Genomic DNA, 13,481 nt, shown 5'->3' with positions numbered 1-13,481 from the left:
ATACCGAATCGAAATTCCATGTTATGATTGAAATGCGTGTATCGAAAACTGGTTAGTACTTCTGAGTGTGCAGCAAGTTTTCATCTGCTACGCTACAAATACTTCAGCGCTACATGTAGAAGGGACACGTGTCATCACAACCAGAACACAAACAAAAGTGGTTCAATCTGTATACGACTATACTGCCGCTCCAAGCATAACTGTCCCATATTCTGTGCAAACCTTATGGACGCTGGGACAGTTATGCTTGGAGCGTCAGTATATTTAAGTGGCATTTACATATATATTAGTCACCATAGTAGTAATTTTTCGTTCTGCATTGGCACACATAAAGATCGGTCGACAAAAACGACATATACCTGCAGTGTGTAGCTTACAGCCTAAACAAAAACACAAAAATTCCGACGTTTTATATCCATTTTGAAGAGATTCAAGGCATCTGGTATGATTTTCGATTTGGTTGCAACTATGTTCGATGGGCGTGTTGTTTGGATTATCCATTTAGATGCGTAATAAATAGGCGCAACGATGCTGGTTTGCTATGCTTGAGAAAAATGGTGTAAAAAACTTCGATGTGCTATGAAATATATTAGCACACCAGCGACTATATAATGCTAGTTGCACACAGTAAAACTGATGTTGGCGGCGCAGATTAAAACAAACTTCTTTTTCGATAAATTAAGCTTGACCAATGAGAGCTAATAGAGCTCGCTTGTAGTCGCCCGAGGTTTCATCCTATAATAAACATAAGCATCATTATTTGTTTATGTTGAGAAGGAAATTGATACGAACATACCTTGACAACGCTGTGAAGCGATTTGTTGTACATTTGCTCAAACTCGTCCTTAATGTTTTGCAAATCGATTTCCGAACGGCCTACAATGATACGAATGAGCGTCGCATCATCGGTTCCTACGCCGTCCATAGCTTTGTGTAGGCGTTTAGCAAAGAAATGGGGTGCCATCTGTACGCATTCGACAATGGCGCTAAGAGCCTCATACAATTCGCCACTTAATTCAGCCTTCAAGGCTTGCTCAATGGTGCGCCCTGTTAGGCTTTTGTACTCTTCGAACACCAATTCCAGCTGATCAAAGCTGGCATGGGCTAGAATTTTGTAGAACACTTCTTCATCTGTGCCTAGCTTTCCTTCACCAGCATTGTATAGCTGATTAGCTTGCTCGACGGCTAAATCAGGATCTACCGTTCCCTGGGGATCACGAGATCCCACAATAACCATTGTCAGTAAGCGACGGAAACTACCGGATGTTTCGCTGCACAAGTGTTCAGCCAACGGGCGATCGTATAGCTCTTCATAGCAGTCAACCACTTCCTTAACTTGCTCATTATTCAATGAGCACAAAATTTCGATCAGTGTTTTCTCGTTAGTACCGATTCCATCCATCGCTTTATGGAGTTGCTTGCAGAGATACTTTGCTGGTGGTAACATAAGTCCAACGATAACATCTTCAAATTTACCCCCCAATTCCGATTTCAAATCATCAATTAAATCCTGTAAAGGTGGACATCTCTGGAATCATCATTCAGTAGCGTGCAGTCAGATGCTTACCCGTCCCAACTCGCGAGTAAACGCTTCGGAAATCTCCTGTCGTTGTTGATTGCTTCTAGCGCATAGTACGTCGATAATGGCCTGCTCATCAGTACCAAAACCTTTCATTGCCTTCCGTAAAGCTGCCGCGTCGGCAGAGGCATCAAAATCTTCAGCCGCAATCACTGTAGGGCGAGGCTGTCGCATTGTAGATAGAGAAATCATTGCGTTTTAGAATATGTTGTTTCATAGAATGGGCGTTAGTTTACTTACAGTATAATACCAAGACATTTTCGAAAAATAGCGACGGAACCGAATAAAGTCTGAAATGTGATGTACGAACCAAATCTCAACCCTTTCAACGCTAGATTGCAAACAAAACACGATAACGATAGAAAAGAGCAATCTCCAACGCTTGCTGAAAACAACTGAGGAAGCGAAGTTTTGTCTGGTGTGTCACTCTCTATTTCTTTGTGTATGCAACAATAAATTTGTTGCAGGGTTTATCAATAATGTTTCTCAAAACCTGGCGAAATTACCCACCAAATCATCAGATCAGATTTGAGAGTGTAAGCAGAGAAGCCGGAGATGCCAAGTGTAAACTGAAAAATATCTATCCGCGATTCGAACAAATTTCACTCGCGTAGGCTAAAACAAGAAGAAAACTACACACATTTTGAGAAAGTCTGCGAGAAAGAAAGACTCTGACAAAAATCTGCAGAAACTATGAAAAGTTTGCAAATATCTGCGAATCAATAAAATCTGCACAACGACTCTAAAAGTCGGCGTTTTGCAGATAAATATACACATTGCACATCTGGCACACGCACGTAAATAATAACTCTAAAATGAGTAACATTTAATGCATTTTCGTAAAAAGTGTAACAACTCTAAAATTGAGTAACTCCACAAATACTCAAAACTGAGTAATACTAGGCGTCTTTAAAAATGAGTCATTATTACTCAAAATTTGAGTACGACATTACTCATTTTTTGGGTACAGTACAGTTTTATTACTGGCTAGAAAACCGCCACGACCAATAAACGACACCACATATTCATCAATAATTACCTTGTAATAAATGTAAACAGTTATAATGCCTTCTAAGGCGCACACAATTGAAAAACATATGTGATAAACTGAAGCACATAGGGCATTCGTTGTTTTGCTTTCGTCTCGATTAGACGCAAATTGTTCAGCTCTGCTTAATTCGCAAAATAACAATACACGAGTCAGTGCGTCTTGAACTGTCCTACAGATCAGACGTTTTTTCGGTTGCTTGTGGACTGGTCTTTGACTGCCTATAGCTTCAAAGTTTGTGTTTTGTCAGTGTGTCTTTTAAAGATTACCTGGAAGTTATTTCACATCAGTCTTTCTCAAGACTACCTACTTTTGAATTTAACATTTGTTTTAACTTTTTTCGTATCACCTGAAATGGCTGGACGGAAAAAGAAACCTCGCATCGCTGCGGGGAGGAAAAGAGAGGCATCTCTTTCTGACACATCGAGTGTCTGTAGTGACAATCCTTTTGATATTTTGCCTGAGCAAGAAGCTGGTGAAATGGAAGTTATTAATAATGAAACTATACAAAATATAAAATCTTTAAAAAAGGAGAAAGTTCCACCTATTGTGGTAACTATTTTTTCTGAATTTAATATATTCAAAAAGGAACTTTCAACGTTTGTTTCTGACGTTAAAGTTACCTATCAAATTGGCCGTAGAGGTGAATGCCGCTTATTAGCCGACTCAGTAAAGGGTCGTGATCGTCTTGTTCAGTATTTAACTGACAAGATGTACAAATTTTTTACATATGACACCAACAACGCCAAGCCGTTCAAGGTTGTCTTGAAAGGTCTCACCAACGATCAAACCGTTGATGAGATCAAACTTACTTTAACAGAATTACTTGGCATAGCCCCTACCCCTACAAAAATCACGAGGCGAAAACAGTCAGAGAACTGGAATTTCCCTTGTTAATTATTTAATTCATTTTAACCGCAATGAGGTTAACAACTTAAAGTTTTTTGAAAAAGCACATGCTTTGTATAATGTGCGTGTAAAGTGGGAAATTTATAGGAAGTATGGCGGAGGTGAAAAGCATATCACCCAATGCCGTACTTGCCAACGTTATGGCCATGGTTCCAAATTCTGTAACATGGACCAAAAATGTCTTAATTGTGGAGACTCTTCTCACAAAAAGGACACATGTCCTGTGAAAGAGAGTAAAAATTTTCGCTGTGCGAATTGTAACGGCAACCATATGTCAAATTTTTATCAATGCCCAGTCCGTTTAGCAATTGTTAAGGCAAGGCAAGGTAAACAAAATTCAATTTCTCAATTAAAACCAACTTCAAAACAAAATTCTCCAAGCGTACCAGTGACGCATAGTTTACCTACTCCTTTGCATACCCGTTTAACTTATGCACAGGTTACAGGTAGTTCGAACATTATACCGCCTAGTGTTGGTAGTTCGAAAATGACCGAAATATTTTTTCTAATGTCAACTGCCTGGGGCCTATTACGGCAGGTAAACTTTCTTTTTTGCAACAGGCAATGTTCGATCTCATGAACGCCATGTTGCGGGCAAAATCAATGTTTGAAGCCATTCAAATAGGCACAAATTTTACTATTAAAATTGTTTCTAATTTAAAATTTAGCAATGATTTTAAATAAAACAATTAAAATATTAAATTGGAATGCTCGCTCATTGAAGGCCAATGAGAATGAGCTTTTTAATTTTTTAACAGTAAATAATGTGCATATTGCAATTATTACTGAAACATTTTTGAAACCTAACATAAAATTAAAATATGATCCCAATTACGTGGTTCATAGATATGATAGGATTCAGGGTTCCGGCGGTGGAGTTGCAATTGTTATTCATCGCCGAATCAAACATCGTGCTCTTCCCCATCTTGAGACGAAAGTTATTGAAACTTTGGGAATTGAAGTTCAAACTGAACTTGGGATTTTATTTATTGCCGCAGCATATTTACCATTTCAATGCACACGCGAGCACAAAAATTATTTTAAAGGTGATTTACAAAAACTCACCAGAAATCGTTCGAAATTTTTCATGATCGGCGATTTTAACGCTAAACATCGTTCATGGAATAATTCTCAAAGTAATTCCAATGGCAAAATTTTATTCAATGATTGTTCTTCAGGATACTATTCTATTTTGCCTTCGAATAGTCCTACATGCTTTTCTTCTGTAAGAAACCCTTCAACAATTGATTTGGTGCTAACAGATCAAAGTCATGTATGTAGTGATTTGATCACACATGCTGACTTTGATTCTGACCATCTTCCAATAACTTTTTCTTTATCACATGAATCAGTTTTAAACCCTATGAGCTCTGTTTTTTAATTGGGAAAGATACAAAACTCATATTGAGAGAAATTTCAATAATGAGCTGGATTTGCAAAACGAAGTGAATATTGATTCCGCTTTGGAAGCATTAAAATGTGCAATTGTTGATGCCAGGAATTATTCTGTTCCAAAGGTTCAAGTGAAATTTGATTCATCAATAATTGATGAAAATCTTCAACTTCTAATTCGTTTGAAAAATGTCCGCAGACGTCAATATCAACGTTCTCGTGACCCTGTTTTTAAAACTATTTATAAAGATTTACAGAAAGAGATTAAGCATAGATTTACTCTTCTGAGAAATCAAAATTTTGAGACTAAAGTTGAAAAATTGAAACCATATTCAAAACCATTTTGGAAGCTGTCGAAGATTCTTAAGAAACCTTCAAAGCCTATTCCAGTTTTAAAAGATGGTGAACGTTTTCTTGTATCCAATGAACAAAAGGCTCAAAGACTTGCTCAGCAGTTTGAGAGTGTTCATAACTCAAATTTGAATTTTGTGAGTCCAATTGAAAATGAAGTCACACGTCAGTTTGATTTAATTTCTTCCCAGAATTTTTTACCTGCAGAAATAATTGAAACTAACTTGAATGAGATTAAATCAATTATTAAAAATTTCAAAAATATGAAAGCACCTGGTGACGATGGAGTCTTTAATATACTAATCAAACATCTCCCTGAGAGCACAATGGAATTTTTAGTGAAAATTTTCAATTGCTGCTTCAAAATTGCATATTTTCCCAAATTATGGAAAAATGCAAAAATTACTCCCATTTTAAAACCGGATAAGAACCCAGCTGAAGTTTCAAGTTATCGACCAATCAGTTTGCTTTCTTCAATAAGTAAACTGTTTGAGAGAATTATTCTTAACAGAATGATGTCACACATCAACGAAAATTCAATTTTTGCAGATGAACAGTTTGGATTTCGCCATGGGCATTCCACAACTCATCAATTGCTCAGAGTTACTAATATGATACGAACTAACAAATCTGAAGGTTATTCCACTGGAGCTGCTCTTTTAGACATAGAAAAAGCATTCGACAGTGTTTGGCATAAAGGTTTGATTGCGAAATTGCAAACTTTTAATTTTCCAATTTTCGTAATCAAAATTTTAAAAAATTATCTTACTGATCGAACTCTGCAGGTTGTCTATCAGAATTCAAAATCTGATAGATTTCCTGTCAGAGCAGGTGTACCTCAAGGTTCAGTCTTGGGTCCAGTCCTGTACAACATATTCACTTCAGATCTTCCTGATTTGCCTCCAGGATGCACAAAGTCATTGTTCTGCGATGACACAAGCATTTCCGTAAAAGGAAAAAGTCTTCGTGTCATATGCAGTCGATTGCAGAAAAGTTTAGATATTTTTTCTTCCTACTTGCAAAAGTGGAAAATCTCTCCCAATGCTTCTAAAACTCAAATGATAATTTTTCCGCATAAGCCTAGGGCTTCTTTCCTCAAGCCAAACAATAATCACGTTGTCAAGATGAATGGGGTTATTTTAAGTTGGTCCGACAAGGTTAAGTACTTGGGACTAATTTATGATAAAAAAACTTATTTTCAAAGAGCACATTGAGAGTATACAAGCCAAGTGCATCAAATATACGAGATGTTTATATCCTCTCATTAACAGGAATTCTAAACTTTGTTTAAAGAACAAACTTTTGATTTACAAACAAATTTTTAGACCAGCAATGCTTTATGCTGTACCGATCTGGTCAAGTTGCTGTTCAACAAGGAAGAAAACGCTCCAAAGGATTCAGAATAAAATTCTGAAAATGATTTTGAAGCGTCCTCCTTGGTTTGGTTCACTCGAATTACATAGACTTACTGGTGTTGAACCATTAGAAGCTATGTCAAATAAAATTATTAACAATTTTCGACAAAAATCGTTGCAATCCTCAATTGCTACGATAAGCTCTCTTTATAGCCAATAAGTTAGCAATTAAGTTAGTTGTAAGTTTACTTCCCCTTTCCTGACAAGTAGGTTTAAATCCCTACGAATTATAAGTCCTAATTGCGAAAGCAAACAAATCCTAACAATTAAAATTACAAATTTCTAACAGTGTTGAGAAGTCACCATTTGTGATTGGACACACATACTCATTATTTACTAATATTTATCATAAATACTTAAGCTACTAACAAATCCCCCCTTAAAAAAAAAAAAAAAAAAAAAAAAAAACAATACACGAGTTATCGTACGGGTGTTTTTTTGTCGGTTAGTTTTTGTGCAGTGCGATAACAATAGGCTGCAGTATATCGGCAGAAACGTCTTCTGCATACTGGTAGGGGCAGGCTACCCCGCCAGTGATCCGATACGCAGCTGATATATCAGCAAGAATAATTCCCCTGCACCGCTGTTACCCCGCTAGCAGCACGGACCACCATACGATCGAGCGAGTGGAAATCAACAACAAATGACATCTACAAGACCACGGCCACTGTGTTACAACACGAAGCTGGATCGTCATTGTTTGTTCTGCGGAGACACACTTCCAGATTGATCCTACTAGCAGCCGAGAGGTCGTGACTTAGACGTTCGGTGAAGTGTTCACTTTAGAATTATTATCATTATTAATATTATTACTATCAATATTATTATTATTATTATTATTACTATTTTTAATATTATTATTATTATTATTATTATTATTATTATTATTATTATTATTATTATTTTTATTTTTATTATTATTATTATTATTATAATTATTATTATTATTATTATTATTATTATTATTATTATTATTATTATTATTATTATTATTATTATTATTATTATTATTATTATTATTATTATTATTATTATTATTATTATTATTATTATTATTATTATTATTATTATTATTATTATTATTATTATTATAATATTTTTATTATTATTATAATTATTATTATTATTATTATTATTATTATTATTATTATTATTAATATTATTATTATCATTCTGTGCCGAACACGCATCAGTACTGGACGTGTTTGGTGATCGGTCCGATAGAGTATAAAACAAAAGACGTGTGAACAAGTGTTGGCATTGTTTGCCTGGTCAAGTGAAATAAATCCGGGTTCAAGGTCGTGCCTTTGTGCAACTGTTTCGCATCGTGACTGCCAGCTGGTGCGTAAGCCGATTTGGCTGCTGGCTGGATTGTGCTACAGCAGTGGACGAGACACAAACGGGGAAAAAGAAGAAGCCATCAGTGTCAGCGAGTTGTATCGCTGTGTGGAGTGATCTCACACCTGGCTCGCTGCTGGTGGCTGTTTGGTGCTGCTGTATTGGTGCTGCTGGCTGTAACGGCTGCTACTTCGAACGATCGGACAACCAACCTTACTGGAAGGGAGAAATAAAAAGGTACGTGTTCTTGTCAGCGCTAGTGCGCTAGACTTAGCGCGATGGATGTAGATCCCTCACCTCCCGCGCCACCATCCCCGAACCCCTCTGACCCTGACCCTTCTGTTACCCCCTCCCCTGTTCATTCTTCAGTCCCCCCTCGCCCCAGGCTTTACCCAGACGGAGCCCAGGGCAGCTATACTGTTTATTTTCGGCCAAAGGCAGGACCGAAATCGAAAAAGTTGAACCTCTTGCAGATTTCTAAAGACCTGACGAAGGAGTACAAGGGCGTGACCGAAATTTCCAAGGTCCGGCCTAACAAGCTCCGTGTCGTGGTCGGTAACCTGAAAGAGGCCAACGATATAGCTTGCTCTGAGCTCTTCACACGCGAGTATCGCGTTTACATACCCGCACGAGACGTGGAGATCGACGGTGTCATAACCGATTCGAGTCTGTCCGTCGAGTGTATACTGCAAAGTGCCAAAGGGTGCTTTAAGAACAAAACGTGTCCCGAAGTAAAGGTGCTCGACTGCAAGCAATTGCGGTCAGCATCGATCATCGGTGGCAAAACAGTATACACTCCGTCAGACTCGTTTCGAGTTACGTTCGCCGGGTCTGCACTACCAAGCCACGTCTCGATCCACCGGGTTCGTCTCCCTGTGAGGCTCTACGTGCCCCGCGTCATGAACTGCCTGAATTGCAAGCAGTTAGGCCATACAGCCGCCTACTGCTGCAATAAGGCACGTTGTGGCAAGTGTGGGGAGTCTCATGCGGAAGATTCTTGCAGTGTTAACGCTGAAAAGTGTATTCACTGCGGAGAAAATCTGCATGAGCTCTCGACATGTGCGGTGTACATGCAGCGCAGGGATAAAATAAAACGGTCTCTCAAAGAGCGTTCAAAGCGTTCCTACGCTGACATGCTGAAGAAGACCGTTACCACTTCTCCCGTTACTTCGAACCCCTTCGATCTGTTGCCCTCTGAGGAAACCGATTCTGACGATTCACCAGCGGGAGCATCTTACGCCAATCCTGGGGAGTCTAGAAAGAGGAAAAATATTTCCTCTCCTAAACTTCCCAGAAAAGGTCCTAAGATTTCTCAAAGTGAAATGAAAGTTACAAACAAACCAAACAGTGCTGCGGAAAAACCGAAGCAAACTCCTCCTGGGCTGGCAAATTTAAAGTCCCAGAAGGAGTTCCCAGCACTGCCAGGAACATCTAAAACCCCAGTTGCTCCTTTTACACTCCCAGTTGATGAAACAAACTCTGGATTAGTGAAATTTTCTGACATTGTGGACTGGATTTTTGAAACTTTCAATGTACCCGATCCAATTAAAATTTTTCTTACAGCATTCCTTCCAACAGTTAGATCATTTTTGAAGCAGTTGACTGCCCAATGGCCTCTCCTTGCAGCGATTGTATCCTTCGATGCCTAATTCAACTGCGTATATGAAGGATTCTATCTCTGTCTTACAGTGGAATTGTAGAAGTATTTTACCAAAAATTGATTCGTTTAAAGTTTTGATAAATAAAAACAAATGCGATGCATTTTCCCTTTGTGAAACTTGGCTTACTTCAAATATTGATCTCAACTTCCATGATTTTAATATTATTCGCCTTGATCGAGACACCCCATATGGAGGAGTACTTTTAGGGATTAAAAAGTGCTATTCTTTCTATCGTATTAACCTCCCCTCGATTCCAGGCATCGAAGTTGTCGCATGTCAAATGACAATACAAGGTAAAGAGCTTTGTATTGCCTCAATATATATTCCCCCCAGAGCACAGGTTGGGCAACGGCTGCTCTTTGATTTAATAGAACTTCTTCCCTCGCCACGTTTGATTTTGGGAGACTTCAACTCTCATGGCGTGGCTTGGGGTTCCCCATACAATGATAACCGCTCCTCTTTAATCTATAACCTTTGCGATGACTTCGACATGACTATTTTAAACAACGGTGAAATGACACGTATCCCGAAACCTCCAGCGCGCCCAAGCGCTTTGGATCTATCCTTATGTTCGACGTCGGTTGGATTGCACATGGAAGGTAATCCTCGATCCTCACGGTAGCGACCATCTGCCTATTCTTATTTCAATTACTAACGGGTCAACTCGCATGCGACCAATTGACATTCCGTATGACCTCACACGAAATGTCGATTGGAAGTTATACGAGGAAATGATTTCAAAAGCGGTCGAGTCGATTCAACATCATTCACCACTTGAAGAATACAACCTCCTCGCGGGCTTGATTCTCGACGCCGCGTTGCAAGCCCAAACGAAGAAATATCCCGGCGTAACGGTCAAAGAACGGCCTCCCACTCCGTGGTGGGACCAAGAGTGCTCCGATGTCTACACGCAACGATCCGACGCGTTTAAGGCCTACCAGACGGGAGGTATACCTGGCGACTATTTACGGTATTCGGAGCTTGATACCAAGCTTAAAAGCTTGGCTAAAGCAAAGAAACGTGGATATTGGCGTCGGTTCGTGAACGAGACGTCGAGGGAGACATCGATGAGCACTCTTTGGAACACAGCCCGAAGAATGCGGAATCGCGTAACGGTCAACGAAAGCGAGGAGTCTTCAAGTAGGTGGATATTTGATTTTGCCAGGAAAGTATGTCCGGACTCTGTTCCTGAGCAAAATATTGTTCGCGATGCGTCTCCGGGCCACGACGCGATAGAATCACCTTTTACGATGGCAGAATTTTCAGTTGCCCTCCTGTCCTGTAACAATAACGCGCCTGGATTAGATAGAATCAAATTCAACTTGTTGAAGAATCTACCCGGCAATGCCAAGAGGCGCTTGTTGAACTTGTTCAATAAGTTCCTGGAGCAAAACATTGTACCGCAGGATTGGAGGCAAGTGAAGGTGATCGCCATCCAAAAACCAGGGAAACCAGCTTCTAATCACAACTCTTATAGGCCGATTGCAATGCTATCCTGTATCCGGAAATTGATGGAAAAAATGATACTCCGTCGTTTAGACCATTGGGTCGAATCAAATGGTCTACTATCAGATACTCAATTTGGCTTCCGCCGTGCCAAAGGGACGAATGATTGTCTTGCGTTGCTTTCAACAGATATTCAGCTGGCGTATGCTCGTAAAGAACAAATGGCGTCTGCGTTCTTGGACATTAAGGGGGCTTTTGATTCCGTTTCTATTGACATTCTTTCGGGTAAACTTCACCGACAAGGATTTTCTCCAATTTTGAACAATTTTTTGCACAATTTGTTGTCCGAAAAGCACATGCATTTTACGCATGGCGATTTGGCAACTTTTCGCATTAGCTACATGGGTCTTCCCCAGGGCTCATGTTTAAGCCCCCTTCTTTACAACTTTTATGTAAATGACATCGACGAATGTCTGGCAAATTCATGCACGATAAGACAACTTGCAGACGACAGTGTAATCTCTGTTATAGGAGCCAAAGCTGCCGATTTGCAAGGACCATTGCAAGATACCTTGGACAATTTGTCTGCTTGGGCTTTACAGCTAGGTATCGAATTCTCTCCGGAGAAGACTGAGATAGTAGTTTTTTCTAGGAAGCATGAACCTGCTCAGCTTCAAACACAATTAATGGGTTAAACGATTTCTCAGGTTTTGGTACACAAATATCTTGGTGTCTGGTTCGACTCTAAAGGCACCTGGGGTTGTCACGTGAGGTATCTGATGAAAAAATGTCAACAAAGAGTGAATTTTCTTCGTACAATAACCGGACAATGGTGGGGAGCCCATCCAGGAGACCTTATAAGGCTTTACCAAACAACGATATTGTCTGTTATTGAATACGGGTGTTTCTGCTTCCGCTCCGCAGCAAACACACATTTGATCAAACTGGAGCGAATACAATATCGTTGTTTGCGTATCGCCTTAGGTTGCATGCAGTCGACCCATACGATGAGTTTGGAGGTTTTAGCTGGAGTACTACCATTGAAAAACCGCTTCTGGAGCCTGTCTTCTCGTATTCTAATCAAATGTGATGTCTTGAACCGTCCCGTGATTGAAAATTTTGAAAGGTTAATCGAACTTCATTCTCAAACCCGTTTTATGACATTGTATTTCAATCACATGTCCCAAAATATTAACCCTTCTTCGAATATTCCAAATCGTGTCGACTTATCAAATACTTCTGATTCTACTGTGTTTTTCGATACATCCATGATAGAAGAAACTCGTGGAATCCCGGATCATTTACGCGTGCAGCAGATCCCTAAAATTTTTTCCAATAAATATCGAAACATCAACTGCGACAATATGTACTACACTGACGGATCACTTCTTGATGGGTCCACTGGCTTCGGTATCTTCAATAACAATTTAACCGTCTCCCATAAGCTCGATAATCCTGCTTCTGTTTACGTCGCAGAATTAGCTGCAATTCAGTACACCCTAGGGATTATCGAAAAAATGCCCACGGACCATTATTTCATCTTTACGGACAGTCTCAGTTCCATTGAGGCTCTCCGATCGATGAAAGATGTTAAGCACTCTCCGTATTTCCTGGGGAAAATACGGGAACATCTGAGTGCTTTATCCGAAAAATCTACTCAGATTACCTTAGCGTGGGTCCCTTCTCACTGCTCGATACCGGGTAATGAGAAAGCGGACTCTTTGGCTAAGGTGGGCGCAACAAACGGTGATATTTATGAAAGACCAATTGCCTTTAATGAATTTTTCGCACTTGTACGTCAGAATACGATCATCAGTTGGCAAAATGCTTGGACCAGAGGGGAATTGGGAAGGTGGTTACATTCCATAATCCCCAAAGTATCGACGAACCCGTGGTTCAAGGGGTTGAATGTAGGTCGGGATTTCATTTGCGTGATGTCCCGGCTTATGTCCAATCACTATAGATTTGACGCGCTCCTCCGTCGTGTTGGGCTCGGGGAAAGTGGTATCTGTGCCTGTGGTGAAGGTTATCACGACATAGAGCATGTGGTTTGGTCATGCCCTGTACACCGTGACGCCAGGTCTAAATTAATAGCTTCCCTGCAGGCCGAGGGTAGACAGCCGGCTGTTCCTGTTCGTGATGTCTTGGCGAGCCGTGATCTATCCTACATGTCCCTTATATACGTTTTCCTGAAATCCATCCACGCCCCAGTCTAGTCCCGTTCCCCTCCGTCTACACCCAACAAAACGACAAGAACACGTTTGAACCTTAAGCACAAAACCAGCAACCAGACCCCGCACAATAGAACCAGGACCCAAGGACTACGAGCCTCTGTCCCAACT

The 13,481-nt window shown here is 40.0% G+C and overlaps 1 protein-coding gene across 1 annotated transcript; it reads right to left on the bottom strand.

The window, feature by feature from the left end:
- Positions 1–161: 161 nt before the first annotated feature.
- LOC129726570 (annexin B10-like) lies at positions 162–2,338 on the bottom strand. Its single transcript, XM_055683431.1, has 4 exons — positions 1,820–2,338; positions 1,568–1,744; positions 797–1,510; positions 162–735 (listed from the first exon to the last, which is right to left on the bottom strand). Exons 1-4 carry the CDS (start codon positions 1,835–1,837, stop codon positions 679–681), a joined length of 966 nt encoding a protein of 321 aa, XP_055539406.1. The 5' UTR covers positions 1,838–2,338; the 3' UTR covers positions 162–678.
- Between the last annotated feature and the right edge of the window lie 11,143 nt (positions 2,339–13,481).

Source organism: Wyeomyia smithii, chromosome 1 (genome assembly GCF_029784165.1).
Source record: "Wyeomyia smithii strain HCP4-BCI-WySm-NY-G18 chromosome 1, ASM2978416v1, whole genome shotgun sequence".
Classification (NCBI taxonomy): Eukaryota; Metazoa; Arthropoda; class Insecta; order Diptera; family Culicidae; genus Wyeomyia; species Wyeomyia smithii.
This window is presented reverse-complemented; position numbering and strand designations above follow the sequence as displayed.

What these genes read in the sequence shown, in the direction of transcription:
- LOC129726570 (XM_055683431.1), bottom strand. An exon ending in TTACTCGCGAGTTGGGACGG is followed by an intron (nt 1,511 to 1,567) that starts GTAAGCATCTGA and finishes CCACCTTTACAG; the next exon opens with GATTTAATTGATGATTTGAA. An exon ending in CGCTTCACAGCGTTGTCAAG is followed by an intron (nt 736 to 796) that starts GTATGTTCGTAT and finishes TGTTTATTATAG; the next exon opens with GATGAAACCTCGGGCGACTA.